The following is a 19,019-nucleotide window of genomic DNA, read 5'->3' as shown; positions in this document are numbered from 1 at the left end:
TGGAGACTATTTGCAGCCATTCATGGACTTCATGTTCCCAAACAACAATGCAATTGTCACCAGGCCACAACTGTTCGCAACTGTTTTGAAGAAAATTTTGAACAATTCAAGTGAACGATTTGGCTACCCGGATTGCCCAATATGAATCCCATCGAAGATTTATGAGACATAATCGAGAGGTCAGTTTGTGCACAAAATCATGCACCAGCAACACTTTTGCAATTATAGACGGCCATAGAGGAGGCATGGCTCAATATTTTGCTGCAAGGGACATCCAATGATGTTTTGAGTCCATGCAACATCGCGTTGCTGCACTATACTCCGGGCAAAAGGAGGTCTGACACTATAATAGGAGGTATCCCATGACTCTTTTCATCACAGTGTATAGCCAGTACAGTGACCAGTTCCAGTTCTCATCAGATTGTTTACAGGTAGACACATACAAACCTGCAAAACAGTATGACAGTGAGAGATAGCATGCATGTTTGTGCTTTAAGTCTGACAGATGAACATTATGAAGTTGGTGTTAAATTACATAGAGGCCACAGGAAGCTTCACGACAACCAATATATGGTTGATGGATATCCATTAACTGGATCTTGATTAACGAAAGCCATGAACACTGTGACCTGCATCAGGCTGAAGACTTTGGATGGAGTTGGCCTTATAAAGACTGGCATATGAACTTGTCAATATTTCAGAAATTACGTAATGTTTTGCAAAAACCGTTAGGTTGGATTTGGCAGTTTTAGATGACCTACATGCTACAACAGTAATATAGTTTAAAAGTCAACAGTTATACATGGAATACAAGAAAGGCAACCAGTCATCTATAGCAGATCAATGCACGGAGCACAGAAACACGTAATAGAAAACAGCATTCACACTTTCTATCAAGCATTAGCATTTTCTACCAATAGTACACACATACACACACACACACACACACACACACACACACACACACCAAATTGTACACTCCCGTGGCCACAGCAAAACTAAGTGTTGATACTCAATTACTGAAAGCAGTTGCTCGAACTGAAGGACATGGAAAGGGGATAGAGAAGGGTGCAAGAAGGGCATAGTGGAAAAAGGCAGGTCTTCGGACAGACGACATCACGGCTGCATACCATAATAAAAAGAGTAGAGAAGGTAAAACCAAAGGAGATATAAGAAGAGGAAGAGGGGGTGAAATGAGGGGGATAAAAGTGGAAACTGGGGAAACGGAGAAGAGGGGATGATTAAGAGAGAGAAGGGGAGGGGGGAGAGAAGGGAAAGGGACTGAGGGGGAGACAGAGACAACAGACAGAATACCCGCAAGGGAGGGGGGTGGGGGAGAAGGAAGGAAGAGTGGTGTGAGAAAGCAGTGTGCACAATCTGGATGGAGAAGGAGTGGTGTCAGCAGAAGAGAATAGGGAAAAGACAAGGTGAGGCAGTGAGAAGAGATCAGCAGAAATTTGAACCAGGGGGGATTGCAAGAGCACAGGATGTGCTGGAGAGGTTTCCATTTGTGTAGTTCAGAGAAACATGTGCTAGAAGGAAGTATCCAAATGGCTCATGTAGTGAAGCAGCTGTTGAAGTCATTCTATTGTGTGCAGCATGTTTGACAATTAGGTAGTCAAGTTCACGGTTTGTGGTGGCCATTCATGCAACTGGACAACTGGTTACTTATCATGCCCACAAACAATGCTGTATACTAACTGCAGCAAAGCTGATAAGTAACATGGCTGCTTTTACAAATGACCCTGCCTTTTATTGGGTATGAAATGCTTGTGATTGGACTGCAGTAAGAGACAGTGGGTGGGTGTGCGGCAGTTTCTGCTTCTGGGCAGACCACTAACGAATGGATCACTGACTGCAGGATTGGGAGTAGGATTGGAATAGGGATGGAAAATGATATTCTGTAGGTTAAGTGGGCAGTGAGACACTACTTAGTGGGATGTGGGTAGGTTTTTGGGTACAATATCCCTCATCTCGGGGAAAGATGAGAGGTAGGCAGGGCCGTGGTGGAAGATGTGGTTGAGCTTTTCAATGCCAGAATGATACCGAGTGATCAGAGGAGTGCTGGCCAGTGTATGGTTAACAGGTTTATTGGTGTAAGAGGAGCAGTTGACACAGGAGACTTGTTTTCGTCTGAACTGGACAGGGTAACAACTCGGGTAAGGTTATTGGTATACTTTGACAACTCCTATTTTCCACTTGAGGTGACATCTACAGTTGGCGAGGCTGTAAGGGAGAGACTTTCTGACTTGGAATGGGTGACAGCTGTCAAACTGGAGGTACTGTTGCTGGTTGGTGGGCTTGATATGGACATACATATTTATAGAGCCATTTAAGAGGCAGAGATTGACTCCTAAGAAGATTCCTCGATGAGTTCAGAAGAATCAGGTGAAATAGGTGTAAGAATAGGTATTGAGGTTATGGAGGAAAGAGCAAAGGTTGACCTATCAGTCCAGATCATGAAAATGTCATCAATGAATTTGCACAAGATGAAGTTTTAGGTGTTAACTGGGTAGGAAGTATTCCTCCAGATGGTCCATAAGTAAGGGCATAGGACTGTGCCATGTGAGTACCCATGGCAATACCATGGATTTGTTTGTAGAGTTAGTCTTCGAAAGTGAAATAATTGTGAGTCAGGTTGTGGCTGGCTAGGAAGATTAGAAAAGAGGTGGTGGGTTTGGTAAGGAGGGTACTGGAAAGGCAGTGCTCCCTGGCCACTAGGTCGTTGGCATAATATTATACTAGCTAATTCGCTACTGAGGTGTCAAGCAATTAGTGTGTGCTGGGACATCAGCACAAAATGGTGTACGAGGGCTGTTCAATAAAGAATGATCATAATTTATTTTTTTTGTTTTTGTTTTTGACATCATACCTTTACTCATCCTCATAATTTTGATGGTCCTTCTCAAAAAGTAGTCTCCCATGAATGCAACGCACTTGTCCCAGTGTTTCTGACAGTCTTCAAATACATGCTGGAAATCATTTTTAGAGGTCCTTCAAAATCGCCTCCGCAGCCTTCATCACTGCTTCTGATGACTGATAATGGCCGCGATATCGTGGTGCAGCATCCAGCCTGCTTCACGGAAATGTGGTCTTTTGCGCCTGATATGAACTTGCAATGTTTTCAGGACATCCCTGTAGTATTATCCAGTTACTGATGTGTGTGCAGGTACAGCATGCTGATAAACCATTCCATGAATATCAAAGAATGAGACGACTATAGCTTTCCCAGCAGAGCAACCACTTTTGCTTTTCTGGGGTTGAAGGAGATTTCCACACTGAGCTTTGCTGTTTGCTCTCAGGGTCAAAATGATGTAGCCAAGTTTCATCAGCAGTGGTTACATTTGAAAGAAATTCCAAATCTTCCACTAACATCAACTTGAACTGGATGCAGACCTGCAGGCGAATGTCCTTTTGTTCAGGAATCAACAGTCTTAGGACCTATCGTGCAAAAACACGTGTCGTGTAATTTTTCTGTCACCTGTGTGGGTGGCACCCAATGAAATGTTCAGTATTTCAGAAAGTGATATTAAGGTAATTTGTCGATCCTCTCTCACAATGGCAGCAGCAGTGTTGATGTTTTCTTCCATAAGAGCAGTAACTGGAGCCCCAAGGTCCACCTTCCTTTAAAATTGATTGCCTCCCCTCTTTAAATATTTTAAACCACCTTCAAGCTGGGCTGTAGGGAAGAACTGACTCTCCATAGGCCTCCTGTAACACTGTATAGGCCTGAGCTGAAGTTTTGTTGAGATGTAAGCAGAATTTCAAAGCCGCATATTGTTCCTCGCACGTTACCTCCATTGCAGCGGTACGCGATACTGAACATGTCTGACCTTGCCTGCCACTCACAGGCGGGTTAACCAGCGTGTTTGTTGCACATTAAGCTAACAGAATATCATAATATCAAATTTTAGCATGAGAAATTAAGACCATAAAAGAATTATGATCATTCTTTATTGAACTGCCCTCGTATGTTATTTTATTTGTGACATGATGCTGTTCCCTACCATATTTTATTGGACGCAACATCACTATGTGACTTTCATCACTATAATAAGCTTGTACAATTAACAGAGTTACAAGATCTGATGATCACACCGTATACGTGTCAAAACCAGCCATAGTAATAAAAAAAAATGCTAGCGATCTTTGCAAACTTGATTCTTCAAGAATAATATAAAATATTGATGTTGTGGTCAAAATCTTTACATTGTTTAACACAGGAGATAGGCAAAATAATGTGAACACCTGAACTCACATGGGACTGGTTTACTAATAAGGGGTTAGACCCCCATTTGCCTGTAATACAGATGTGATTCTCCGTGGAATTCTGGCATATAATGATTCTGTAGTCTCCACTGGAATGTTATGCCACTCTTCAATAAGAACCTCTCCTAACTCCTGTAGTGATGAGGGAGGCGGAAATCTGCTCCGGAATACGTGCTCCAATACCACCCACAAGGGTTTGATAATGTTCAAGTCCGGGGACTGTGCTGGCCAGGGAAGACGCTGTAGTTCAGTTGCATGTTCCTCATACCATGATTGTACTGTGCTGGCTGCATGCATAGGTGCATTATCATCCTGAAATGAGGCATCATTGTTGGGGAACAACATTCGGGATGGGGTGCACCTAGGTCACCTAAAATGTTCACATAATCGTTGGCTGCAACACGGCCTTTCACAGTAATTATAGGACCACCAGAATACCATGATATGGCTGCCCACACCATCATACTTCCACCACCATGCTTAACCGTTGGAATCAAGCAATGAGGATTGTGGACTTCTTTTGGCGTTCTCCAGGTGTAAACCTGGCCCGACGTTGGAAATAACAAAAATGGTGACTCGTCAGACCATGTGACATGTTTCCTCTGAACAGCCATCCAGGATTTATGCTCCTGACATCACGTTTTACACTTCTTTGCATTGGTTGTCATCACTAATGGTTTCAATATAGCAGCTCATCCATGAATATTCGCTTTATGGAGTTCTCAGCAGACAGTGTCAATAGATACAGGGTCTCGAAAATGGCTACTGAGCTCTGCAGTCACTTTAGCTGCCATAGTTTTGTGTTCTTTTTAAACAATTCAAGTTAGTGTACTACAATCTCTGTCATTTAGTTTTGATTTGTGCCGACTATTATGTTTACACAATGATGTCTCTCCATGTTTTTATATACTGTCATGACTATTGACACAGTTGCTCTTGAAACATTCAATCAGTTGGCTCTCTTGGTTACTGATGCTCCAGCTAGTCAGGCCCCCACAATCTCTGGAACCCTGTTGGGTCTTTCATTGCACATCGACCTTAGCCTCTGAATGCAAATACAAGGTGTGCACTACTCATAAACAACCTGCACTTATGCCTACTCCATACTGAACATGCACAGTCCAGCGTGACATGTGCCTTACCTGTGTTGTTGACTGTCAAACACAACCATCCTATTACTAACACTGTTCACATGATTTTGCTTATCCCCTGTAGATTAATATGGGCATTGTCTTACATTTACAGATGAAGCTTTGACAACTGAGGTCACATGCAGACTTATTTTGAAGAATTTGGAAGGGTTGGATGGGGGAACAGTGATACTAGTTGGCTGGTAACTATAATGAACCTGAGGAGGAGAATAGTGAGAGGATGGCAAATTTTGTCATGCTGGCAACATGGGAATGTATACAGTGTACCATAGTTTTTTTTATGACCATCTACCATGTTTAAATTGCAGTTTTCCTGTATCCATTTATAGTCAGAACTGAACTGACTTTAAAATAGGACACATACTCAAGAATAGTATGCATTTCATAACAAGATGGTGTCAATTTTCACAATGAGGCATCATGGAAACTAAAGGGGCCATGTCAGCTACTGATTCTATGCAGCCCTTGACAGAGGAATGGGCAGACAATGTGTTTGGAAGCAAACGATAAATGAATACTGTCACATTTCCATGTCAATATAAATGCAAAATCCACTACATATTTGCAAAAAAGCAGCTGTATTCTCAGATTCCGCTGTAACCACAACCTCAGAAATCATAACATATTCAGAAGAAACAGCCAAATATTTGTGACAACCAAGATTATAAATTTCATTGCTGCTTATATATAGAAATTCATTGCCTCTTTTCTCACCTCTTGTTAATTAGATGAAACTATCATCCCAAATGATGATTCCAGTGATGATGACAAGAAATAATGATACAACAGATGACTGGCCTAGCAGGTAAACAAAAAAGCAGTGAAGATAGAAATTAACGTAAACTGTTTCTTTTTGTGTGTGTTATTTCTCTTTGTATTATCGGAATGTAGACAATCTATAAACAGCATTACTTTTAGATGAGGTATAATGTTACATTTTTACACACACACATCATATCAATGTAGTTTGTAATTTTGATTAGTCAGAATATGTTAAAAACAAAATATTCTGAAGGAGACACTTAGAGGGAAAAAAGAAGAAGAGAGTTGTGCTATATTCAGGGTCACCTTGTACTCAGGTAAACATGGTAAGCTCAAAATTGCTTCCAATATTCCATTTTTGCTGTGCTTTAAGAAATTACCTGTGCATCCAAACTTTCTCTATGCGCTTGGGCCCATTCTAAAGCAGGTTGAAGATCCTGACCTTTTAAAGAATCTAATATTCTGTTCAATTCTGAAAATGGTTCTTTGCCTCCATCTTCAGCTTTTAAGCCAGCTTCCTACAAAATGAAAACACAGGAGTTAAAAATACTGTCATGTTAGAGCTTTTTGCTCGTGAATAATAAATATTTTAAAATAACTGATAGTTTAAGAAAGCATTTGGCTGCACTGGAATACATGAAATAAGTAAATACCTAACAGCAATGTAAATGTTTTACACATTACCCCCATCAAACTATTACTGAATCATGAACTAATCTCCCCTCCTCTCTCTCTCTCTCTCTCTCTCTCTCTCCCCCCCCCTTCCTCTCCCTCTCCCCCCCCCCCCCCCCCCCTTCCAGCATAATATGCTACATCCTTATCGAAACTCATACAAAGAGGTGAAAAATATTTTGTGCACACTCTTTTCCTATCATAATGGCTAAGGATGAAAGATATTTTACACTTAAATTCTGTTGTTTTTGTCACATTATCTGTTGAACAAGCATGAATATTTTGCACAGTAAAAAAAGCCGTTGCTTATGCTTTTGTCAATGCAACCATCTGAAGGAGTACATACAGTTCTCATGGTCTGCAGGCACAACTTTGAAGACCTGGACAACACTGGAAGAGCACTACAGTCTCTCATATAAAGTATCTGTGGATGAAATTCAATAATTCCTTGTGCGAGTCTGTTCAAATAACTGTTTATCACTGTGTTCATTCCCCAATTAAATGTGTTACCCCTCTTTCAAAACCAACAGCGAAGTCCACAGAATTAATGAATGAATATATTGTTACATCTGGATTAGAATAACAAAGCGACGGACAGTCACTTGTTTAGAGGGCAACTACTCGTAACATACAACCAATCAGAGCACGAGTTTCATCACACAACCTGTGCCATAAACAGTTGTCCTATCACTCTTCTACCTCAGCTGCTGAGAACAATTGTGTATCTGTAACATTATCGCTGATGTTGCTCTTAGTACACTTTGTTTTCTGTTTTGCAGTATGTTTCTTTTACAGAATTGTGAAGCTAACTGTGAAATAGCTACAGAAAGTGTTAATTAAGACTATTAACATCTTGCAAACAAACTAAATACCACATGTTAACAGGGAAAGTATAAATGTACTCAGTACAGAACTGCAACAGCTGCTGCCATCGGAGCCAAATTGCGCTTTAGCAGAACTGTCAACATCCATTCTTTCCATGCTCACTTGTCAATCACTTTACTATTCTGACTGACAGTGCCATTCTGACTCAAGTATAGCTACAGCACATACCATGAATGCTATACAGGATGAGTCACGTAACGTTACCGCTGGATATATTTCGTAAACCACATCAAATACTGACAAACCGATTCCACAGACCGAACGTGAGGAGAGGGGCTAGTGTAACTGTTTAATACAAACCAATACAAAAATGCACGGAAGTATGTTTTTAACACAAACCTAAGTTTTTTTACATGGAACCACGTTAGTTTTGTTAGCACATCTGAACATATAAACAAATACGTAATCAGTGCCATTTGTTGCATTGTAAAATGTTAATTACATCCGGAGATATTGTAACCTAAAGTTGACGCTTGAAGCCTCTGACGTTCAGTTGCGTGTTGTAACAAACACGGGCCACGGTCGGTGAGCAGCATCTGCAGGGACATGTTTACGAAGACGACCGTGTTTACGAGTGTGGCTGTAGTGCACTGTTGTGGTTTGGTCTAGCTGTCGCAGTGTCTGCATGTAGCGCTTGCTGCTATTGTTATTCTGCATTTGTCTCCGCATGCAGACCAACTGTAGTACACCGTGTTACCAGACGTCTGTGATAGTGTAGTGTTGTAGGAACTGTGACCATGGTGTATTCGAACTCTGAAAAGGCGGAGATGATACTCATTCTATGGCGAGTGTCGACAAAATGCAGCTGAAGCCTGCAGGGTGTATGCAGAACGGTACCTGGACAGAGAGCATCCAACGTGCCGCACATTGCAAAAACATCTACCGCCAACTGTATGCAACAGGTATGGGTCGTAGCACGCAAACCGGATCCGTAAACAGGCCCGTCACAGGAGAAGCGGGTGCAGTTGGTGTGTTAGCTGCTGTTTCCATGAACCCACACATGAGTACACAGGACATTGCGAGAGCCGGTGGACTGAGTCAAAGTAGTGTCATGCGCATACTGCATCATCACCGCTTTCACCCGTTTCATGTGTCGCTACATCAGCAATTACATGGTGATGACCTTAATCATCAAGTGCAATTCTGTCAATGGGCATTAACAGAGAATGCGTTGCAGTTCTACCTGTTTCTACCGATGAAGCGGGTTTCACAAACCACGGGGCAGTGAATCTACGGAACATGCATTACTGGTCTGTGGACAATCCTCGCTGGCTCAGACAGGGTAGAGCGACAGCGACCGTGGACTGTAAATGTATGGTGCGGAATCATTGGCGACCACCTCATTGGTCTTCACTTCATTGCAGGGGCCCAAACAGCTGCAACATACATCGCGTTTCTACAGAATGATCTGCCAACGTTGCTCGAAAATGCCCCACTGGAAACGCGTCGACGTATGTGGTATCAGCATGATGGTGCACCTGCACATTCCGCAAATTAACACTAGGATGACCCTTGACAGGATGTTCGACGGGCGTCTGAACTTCTTTCTGTGGGGTACGTTAAAGGAGAATGTGTACCGTGATGTGCCTACAACCCCAGAGGATATGAAACAACGTATTGTGGCAGCCTGCCGGCGACATTACACCAGATGTACTGCGGCGTGTACGACATTCATTACGCCAGAGATTGCAGTTGTGTGCAGCAAATGATGGCCACCTACATTGAACATCTATTGGCCTGACATGTCGGGACACACTCTATTCCACTCCGTAGTTGAAAACGGAAACCACGTGTGTACGTGTACCTCACCCCTCATGGTAATGTACATGTGCGTCAGTGAAAAAGGACCAATAAAAAGGTGTTAGCATGTGGACGTAATGTGCTGTTCCAGTCTCTTCTGTACCTAAGGTCCATCACTGTTCCCTTTGGATCCCTACGTAATTCGGTGCTCTCCAATACACACGATCAAACAGCGGAGGAGTGGTACTCAAGCGTCAACTTTAGGTTACAATATCTCCGGATGTAATTAACATTTTACAATGCAACAAACTGCACTGATTTACGTATTTGATTATATGTTCAGATGTGCTAACAAAACTAACGGGGTTCCATTAAAATAAACGTAGGTTTGTGTTAAAAAACATACTTCCATGCATTTTTGTATGGTTTGTATTAAACAATTACACTAGCCCCTCTCCTCACGTTTGGTCTGTGGAATCGGTTCGTCAGTATTTGACGTGGTTTACGAAATATATCCAGCGGTAATGTTAGGTGACTCACCCTGTGTAATACCAGACACTGGCACAGCTTCAGAGCAGTACTGAAATCTGTGTATGTAACCGAGATAAACTGTTCTTATTTTGATGATATGCTTTGTTAAAACAGCCTAGGAATATTTAATAAATTTTAATTCAGCATGTATACATTTAAATGCTTGTAGTAATATTTTTCATCAATGGGTAAAAAAGACAAAATATTTATTTTTTATATTTTTTCACAGCCTTGAGAACAATCCCCCTTATGATCTGTTGGAAGAACTTTAACATATTTCTTCTGAAAAAAAGAAGCATGTATCTAATCTAACCTTCCTCCTCTATTTTTCTGGAATGACAACACTATAATGAATCGCCATCCCACAATCACTCAATGTAACAAAATTCTAATCATTTCTCTTTCTAGACTGCTCGTTGTATCAAATGTTTTGAATCTCTCTCTCTAATGGCTGAACTGACTTTCCAAATGTATGATACTCATTATTTCAGAATTTTTGAGGTATTTATAAGTTCGTACACACATGAACACCATTCTCACAACATACTCAAAATATTACATCAGAGATTGTGACATTATTCACATCTACCAGAGAACACACTTATAAAGACACTGTCAATCAGATTTAGGCTACCATAGTTATGCAGTTATTACCAAAACCCTGCACACGTAACATTCAAAACTACTGCTATTCTTGTCCTATAAAATTAGTTAATACCTTAAACATGCATCACAAGAAGTTTAATTATTACTCACTGCATACTGACCTTAGCCAGCTCTTCAGCAATGTCTAGCATTCCTTGTCGATAGAAATGCTGACAAATTACTTGATTTAATAACTGCACTTTATCCGATCCGCTAAACACATCATCTCTGCTTGTTGAAGCAAAATCAGAAACAAAGTTCTGAAACAAAAAGAAAACTTATTAGGTGACACTCAATAGCCTACTGACTAAAATCTTACAATCATTCAGCGCAATAACACACCAGCATGACCGTATCACTTTGGAGGTTCAGGATGTAGATGTACATCTACATATATGCTTTACAAATATCCATACAACACATGGAATAAGAGAAAAATGATAATATGTATGATCTGATACAGCCTTTATCATGTTTAACTTATTCTCATAGTCCTTTACATGGAACACATGATGGAATCAGGAGCATCGCTGGACAGCCTCCTAGCAATAAATTATGAAACAGAATTACTGGGCAACACTTACCTTCAGGAGGGACACATGTGGGACTACTGATAGACAAGCACAAAAGTAAAAGTTACACACCTTTCTAGCTTTTGGAATTAACAGTTCCTTCCTGGGAGAGGATATAGGGATAGGTTGGAGAAGCTTACAAAGGGAGAGAGGGAGGAGTTACCCAGGCCCTAAGATGAGAAGCATCTAAGGACCAACATGTATGGAGGACAACAGTAAACAATGGTCTTAACATGTTACAATAAAGACTGCAGTATTTTCAAGCTCACCATGACTCACTTTACAATCCTTCTGACATCTATCACCGTTTCATCACATCATTCCATCTGCAACCCCTTCACATCAATATTAATAATAGGATGGCAATAGACCAAACCTTTCCTGAGGGTCAGGGAATTGAACTTTGAAGTTAACTTTTGTCATTTAAGAAGCCAGTCTACTTGCTTAGCAGTTGCCATCTCAATAAATAACACCTTATTTTGAAGTTATCTAACTAATTTTTAGGTGTGTAGTTACACATTCTTGAACTTTTAAATGTGGGAAGACGACACCTTGTTCTGAGCTCTTCCTCCCTTCAATCCAGTTTGTGAAAATTCCAATAACCAGAAGGACACTTGTGATTTATTACTCATGAATTTTATTCCCTAGGTTATGGAGACAAAAATACACACATTAATAGAATTACAGAACTGTACATGAAATTTGACCACGAGAATACAGCAAGCTATGCAGTCGCCATGTGCTGCAATCAGTGCCTCTGGACATCACAGTGTGGAACTGAAGAGATGCTGGATTCGCTGTGGAGAACACACAGTCACGAGGTTTGTAGGCACGCGCACAAAGCATCAACAATAGTTACAGGAAGACTAGGAGGAACTAGTTGCTGACTGACCATATCCCAGGTATGTTCAAAGCACGACGTGTCCAGCAAATGTGCAGGCCAGGGAAGCAGTGGTACCCTTCATTCGTAGAAGAAGGCTCGCAAAGTCCTTGCTACATGTTACCGTGCATTGTGCTAGTGAAATGTGACATGTGGAACAGCCCGCAGGAGGGACAGTGCCTCAATTATAAAATATCTCAGATGTAGTGGTTGCTATTCAGATTGCCTTCAATACATAGAAAGCAAGATCACATGTTATAGCCAACAGCACTACAAACCATCACACGCAGCATTTGTCCCCTCTGTGCTGTTCAACAATGCAGTGTGATTGCATCCACCATGATAGAATCTAACATGCACATAGCCACCACTGCAGGACAAGTTTGGACTTGTCCAAAAACACAGCATTTCGCTATTCAGCACACCAGTGAAGGCATTCACATGCCTGTTGTAGGCTGAGATATTGGTGGTTCCTCGTCACTGAAAGACGATGCAATGGCACATGTACCACAGTCCAGCCTTCCGTACACATCATCAAACCAACAAGGCAGATATGTATATGCCTATTGCAGTGCTCTAACACCACACCAACAATGTAGATGAAGTTGTTCTGTCGGTTAAGGCCAAATGGACAAGCTGGTGGTCATCTCACACTGTCGTCACATTACAAGGTCCAGTACCTGCTCACTGCTGTGTATGACCATTTTCTATCCAGTAGTTCCACACATACCTCACAGTCATAGCAGCAAGTCCTGTTCAAGCTGCAATGTCATGCTACAACTAGCTTGTTTCCCAGAGATCAATCATTCTGACCAATTCAAACTCACTTGCACACTAATATTGCTCACTTTAATGCTGACAAGGCATACCACAGTTTGCTGTCACATTTCCAGTTTGTTTAATGGTTTTGCACTGACTGAGTATCAGACACCCATTTCTCTAGAGAACTAAACAGTGAAGATGTCCACTCAATCAAATGGGGCATTTTAGGTTCTGAGAAAAAGGCTAGGCTGCGAGTTAGGCAGCACATAGCTTTGTGCCCTGAAATGGTACACTGCCTTTCATAAGACAGACTATGCTGCTTTTTTTTAGACTAATCTGTGCTCGTAGCTATGAAGTTGATGTCGACCTTAATACTGTCAATAGGGCAATATAACTGCCTTACTGTATGTCTCATGCTGTTTCCCAAGATCTTAAAAGGAGCCTTGTCTATAAGGAGAGGAAAAAACAGGAGAGAGTGGAGACCATTCTTTTAAATAATGAAGTGCAAACACTATCAACATTGTGTTTGAATTTAATTTTGTTGATGAATGGGGGAAGGGGTAGGAATTCAGAGCTGATGCAAAACTATACAAAATGAATCCTTGAATATTGTGGACCCCAGTTAACATGGAATCGACCAAACTGTTTAATGGGGTATCCAGTCTACAGTGTCCCTATGAACCAGAGAGAACAAAGAGATAACACATTATGTAACTAATGGTACCCAGACAATGCCATACACTGTGATGGAATGGCAACAGAGACTGCCTGCACAGGTCCTACAACTGATGTAGGCTGAATTTACAAAGCAGCCATGTATTCTTTCATTCTAATTACAAATTTTTCATCAATATTAACAACAGATCTTTTATGGATTTGAAACGAGAGAAGGAGGACATGAAATATAGCATGAAAAATTCAGGTAATGCTGAATTAACATTGTGAAATACACCTTAACATTATTTAGCTGTGTATTTTTTTCTCAATGATAATAAATGATCATTATGTTTATTTGAATAAGAAACATGACACAACCACACTGCCACTTACTGGAGAAAGCTTTTTATGGCATCAACATGTACATTATAATATGAGACTATGAGTAATGTGCATTTCCGTGGCACCTAAGCAGTGTACTCCCCAAGGACTATAACCCTACAAACTGATGGTAATATTACAATCGGTAGACAAATTGCATTGTTGAGTTCTGTCGGAAACAGCATCTATAGATATATTCTGCATTGTATATGTTTTAAAATAAAGTAACGGAATTGGTTTCTTATGAGGCTTTTCTTTCCTGATTTGAGTGGATGATTAAAGTGCTCTGTCCATGCTTGGGAAAATAAGTGGTTGGTTGGTTTTGGGGTTTAAAGGGGGCTAAACATCGAGGTCATCAGTCCCCAGTTCCAAACAGACATACTTGTAAAAGGCCTATACAGTAAAAGCGTAACCTATGCACCCAGAGGGAGGGAACACCAAGCGGTACAGAGCTAAAATGAACACCGCAGTAATACAAAATAGAGGACACTTAAAAGGAGCAGAGCAAATGGTTGACTAGAGTAAAACACACTACAGTAGTTGATGGATCAGGTAAAAGGTCAACCACTCAACTACTAAACGAAGAAACTCCAGCTGGAAAGTGTTGATAGAGGTACCAACACAACTTGTTACCATAAAAGACATTATTTTGGTATCCACGTCACAATTAAAAGTCACTGGAGTGGGTGTAGCCTGAGCAATCATGCGAGAGCACCCACACCAGTTGCACGGATAAAACATAAAACTGAGTCAGCTATAGAGGCATCATCACCGAGAATTAAAGGAATTGCAGCTGGTAAATTAAAGGACTGCCGCAAGGGGGCTAAAAGGGGGCAGTCCATCAGAAGATGGACCACTGTCAGCCCTGCATCACAGCGAAACTTGGACGGATTCTCACGACAAAGGAGATAGCTGTGGGTCAACCGCGTATGTCCAATTCGGAGACGGCAGAGAACAACTGAGTCCCTGCGCGTGCCCCTCAAGGATGAGTTCCATACTGCCGTGGATGACTTGACCATGCGGAGCTTATTTGGCGTGTTCAAGACAGACCATTCAGAGCTCCAGACATCGCGGACCTTGCGATGTAGGGCTGACCGGAGGTCTCTTTCCACGAGACCAAGCTCCAGGGGTGGCGAACTGGTGGCCTGCTTGGCCAACCGATCAACACGTTCGTTTCCTGGAATGCCAATGTGGCCTGGGGTCCACACAAACATTGCTGAATGACCACACTCGGCGAGAGCAAAAACAGCATCTTGAATACCGCGCACCAAAGGGTCCCGAGAAAAACACTGGTCGAGTGCTTGCAATCCACTCAGGGAGACACTGCATATGACAAATGACTCCCCAGGGCAGGAGGAAAGGTGAGCGAATGCACGATAAAGAGCAACCAGCTCCGCAATGAAAACACTGCTCCCACAAGGCAGGGAATGCTGCTCAACATAGTCGCTGTGGATGAAAGCAAACCTAGTGTGTCCATCGACCACAGAACCATTGGTGTAGACTACATCTGCATCGCGAAACGAGGCAAGAAGAGCCAGGAATTGTTGACGAAGACTGGCAGGTGGAACGAAGGACTTGGAGTAGCAGGACAAATCCAAGCAAAGCCGCAAGCGAGGGAGGGAGGGACCAAGGAGGGGGTAGAAGAGGGCCAGAAAGATGAAAGAAGGGGAAAGGACTCGAGTGACAAGAGAAGGGAATGAACGCGGACCGCGATCGGGAGACCTGACCTAGACCGCCGTCGTGGGGAGGGGAGTGCAGAAGATGGAAAAAGGAGCCTGCGGTTTGGATGGTCGGGCGAGGCATGGACGCGAGCGATGCATGATACAAGCAACTGTTGTCGGTGGAATCGTAGGGGAGGGATTCCAGCGTCTACAAGAAGGCTGGTCACCGGACTAGTGCGGAAGGCACCTGTTGCCAGCCTGACACCACAATGGAGAATCGGGTCGAGGATCTGCAACGTTGAAAGTGCTGCTGAGTCGTACACCATGCTCCCGTAGTCGAGACGGGACTGGACTAAGGCCTTATAGAGCTGTTGGAGGGTTGTTCGTGCAGCCCCCCAAACAGTGTGGCTGAGGCAGCGAAGGATGCTGAGGTGCCGCCAGCACCATTGTTTAAGCTCGCGAAGATGAGGTGTCCAAGTGAGCTGAGCATCAAACAGCATGCCAAGGAAGCGATGCGTCTCCTCAATATGAAGGAGTTAATTGGCAAGGTAGAGCTCTGGATGGAGGTGGAACATTCGACGACGACAGAAATGCATCACTCGGGTCTTAGAGGCTGAGAAATGAAAACCATGGTTGGATGCCCAAAAATGTGCCTTACAGATAGCTCCCTCAGCCGCAGTTCAGCGACACTGATGCTTGGGGAACTGTAATAAAGACAAAAGTCATCGGCATACAGAGAGGAACAGACCGATGAGCCCACCGCAGGCACAAGACCATTAATTGCCACCAAAAAAGAGGGGAGCACTGAGAACCGAGCCCTGCGAGACACCGTTCTCCTGAATATGAGCAGAGCTAAAATATGTGCCAACTCTAATCCGAAAGGAGCAATTGGAGAGAAAATTCCGTAGAAAAATCGGAAGTGGACCCCGTAAGCCTCATTTGTGCAGCGTAGCAAGGACATGATGGCGCCAGGTGGTATCGTACGCCTTCCGAAGATCAAAGAAAACAGCCACTAGATGGTCTCGCTGAGTAAAAGCTGTACGAATAGCCGACTCTAGCAAGACTAAATTGTCGATCGCTGAGTGGCCCTGACTGAAGCCCCCTGTTGCTGGGCTAGGAGGCCCCGAGCTTCGAGGATCCATATGAGCCACTGACTCACCATCCGTTCCAGGAGTTTGCACATAATGTTGGTAAGGCTGATAGGGCGATAGCTATCAACCACAAGTGGATCTGCACCAGGTTTCAGCACCGGGATGGTAACGCTATCCTGCCAACGAGTTGTGAAAATGCCCTCCGTCCAGATGTGGTTAAACAGGGCAAGTAGTTCACCCTGACAGTGCGCCGAGAGATGGCGAAGAATCTGGTTGTGAATTCGGTCTGGACCTGGAGAGGTATCGGGGCAAGCTGTAAGGGCACTTTGGAACTCCCATTCACTAAACAGGGCATTGTATCACTCCCAACGGTGTGTGCGAACGACAACTGCATATGCTCAGCCTGCTCTTTAATGGCGCAGAATTCTGCGCTGTAGCCGGCTGTCATGGAAATACGAGCAAAGTACTCTGCCAGATCTTCGGCAATGGCGATTGGGTCTGTGCAAAGTGTACCCCGAAGAGAAAGGCAAGGGCCAGACGCATGAGGGCAAAAGCCAAAAATGCGCCGAACCCGCGACCACACCTGAGACCTGAGGTGGGGAGGTGCGAGAACCTATGGTGGCAACATATGGTTCCCAGCAGTCCTGTTTGCTCTGCCGGATTAACCGCCAAGCCCGGGCTCGCAGCCGTTTAAAGGCAACCAGATTCTCTAGGGAAGGATGAAGCCGGTGTCGTTGCAGGGCTCGCCGGCAGTCCCGGATAGCTTCTGCAATCTCTGGTGTCCACCAAGGGACTGACTTACGCCTTAGGGTACTTGAAGAGCAGGGGACAGTTGCCTTGGGAGTAGAAACAATGGCCATAGTCACCTCGTCCACTGCCAAATCAATGTCACCAGAAAGCGGAGCAATGGCCATAGTCGCTGAGGTGTAGGCTGCCCAATCCGCTCCACGAAGAGACCACCGTGGCAGCTGGTCAGGGGGTTGGGATTGAAGAAGAGAAACCAGGATAGGAAAGTGATCGCTACCACAGAGGTTGTCATGGACCCTCCAACTGAGGTATGGAAGAAGACCTGGGCTACTGAGAGAGAAGTCAATGGCTGAGTATGTGCCATGAGTCAAGCTAAAATATGTGGGAGCACCAGTGTTAAGGAGGCAAATGTCCTGCTGTGCCAAGAGAGCCTCAACGTTCCTGCCCTGACCCCGAGATCTGGGCCCCACCCCATAAAGGATGGTGGGCATTAAAGTCCCCCAAAAGGAGGAATGGCGGGGGTAGCTGGGTGAACAAGGCAGCTAGGTCGGCAAGAGGGACAACCTCATTCGGGGGAACGTTGAGGGAACAGATGGTAAGCTCCATTCCTGCCCATATTCTAACAGCCACAGCCTCGAGAGCCATGTGAAGTGGCACTGGGGCACTAGGAACAGTGGCAAGAACATAAACACAGACACCGCCAGACACCCTGTCGTATTCTACGCGGTTCCAATAGTAGCCCCGGTAGCCACAGAGGGAGCAGGTCCGCCGAACAGGAAATCAGGTTTCCCGTAGGGCCAGACAAGTGGCAGGGAAGCAGCACAAAAGCTGTTTCAACTCAGCAAGGTGGTGGAAGAAACCACGGCAATTCCATTGAAGGATGATGGTATCCGAATGTGAAGACATGATAGAACCTTGGGGGGGGGGGGGGGGGGGGGGGGGGGGGAGGATAGGTTACGCCTTACAAGCACTCGCCGCCACCGATTGCGAAGTAGCCTGATCAAATTCCACAGGAGCTGCAGATCGAGCAACATCTAGCTTCGAACATGTCCGAAAGAACAGATACCATCTTAGTATATATATAGTTAAGGCTCACCTGCCACTTGACCATCTTCTTCTTCTGTGGGAATGCACAAACAGAGCCTGAACTCTTACGGGAATCGGCAACACACCACGAGTAATGAGTATAATGGGCGCGGGCACTATGAATGTAGTGTGGGACAATACGTTGAGAATGTGGATTTCGCGGGAGGCGTGCCAGAGATAAATACCTGCAGTGCGCTATCCTCTGTGTCCTCGGTGGCTCAGATGGATAGAGCATCTGCCATGTAAGCAGGAAATCCCGGGTTCGAGTCCCGGTTGGGGCACACATTTTCATCTGTCCCCGTTGATGTATGTCAACACCTGTAAGCAGCTAAGGATGTTCATTTCATTGTAATTTCATTCTACCGAGCTGCATGGTCACCGATGGTATCTGTTCTTTTGGACACGTCCGAAAGAACAGATACTATCTTAGTGTGTGTATATATATATAGAATTGGAAAGTTTGAACACCTTCAAGTAACTAGTCAAAAAGATAAATTTCTGTGTGCAAATGCACAGTCCAGGGTCAT

At 43.7% G+C, this 19,019-nt stretch overlaps 1 protein-coding gene across 1 annotated transcript in view; it reads right to left on the bottom strand.

Annotated features, from left to right (window-relative positions):
* Positions 1-19,019, bottom strand: part of LOC124795535 (E3 ubiquitin-protein ligase RMND5A) — an 87,292-nt gene that overhangs the window by 47,838 nt on the left and 20,435 nt on the right. The window contains exons 3-4 of the mRNA XM_047259611.1: positions 10,778-10,915; positions 6,563-6,700 (exon numbers count right to left, since the gene is read on the bottom strand). Of these exons, the coding sequence (XP_047115567.1) occupies positions 6,563-6,700; positions 10,778-10,915 (276 nt within the window). The remainder of the gene's footprint in view (positions 1-6,562; positions 6,701-10,777; positions 10,916-19,019) is intronic.

The sequence above is a fragment of the Schistocerca piceifrons genome, chromosome 1 (genome assembly GCF_021461385.2).
Source record: "Schistocerca piceifrons isolate TAMUIC-IGC-003096 chromosome 1, iqSchPice1.1, whole genome shotgun sequence".
Classification (NCBI taxonomy): Eukaryota; Metazoa; Arthropoda; class Insecta; order Orthoptera; family Acrididae; genus Schistocerca; species Schistocerca piceifrons.
The sequence above is the reverse complement of the archived record's forward strand: the minus strand, read 5'-3'. Positions and strand labels throughout refer to the sequence as shown.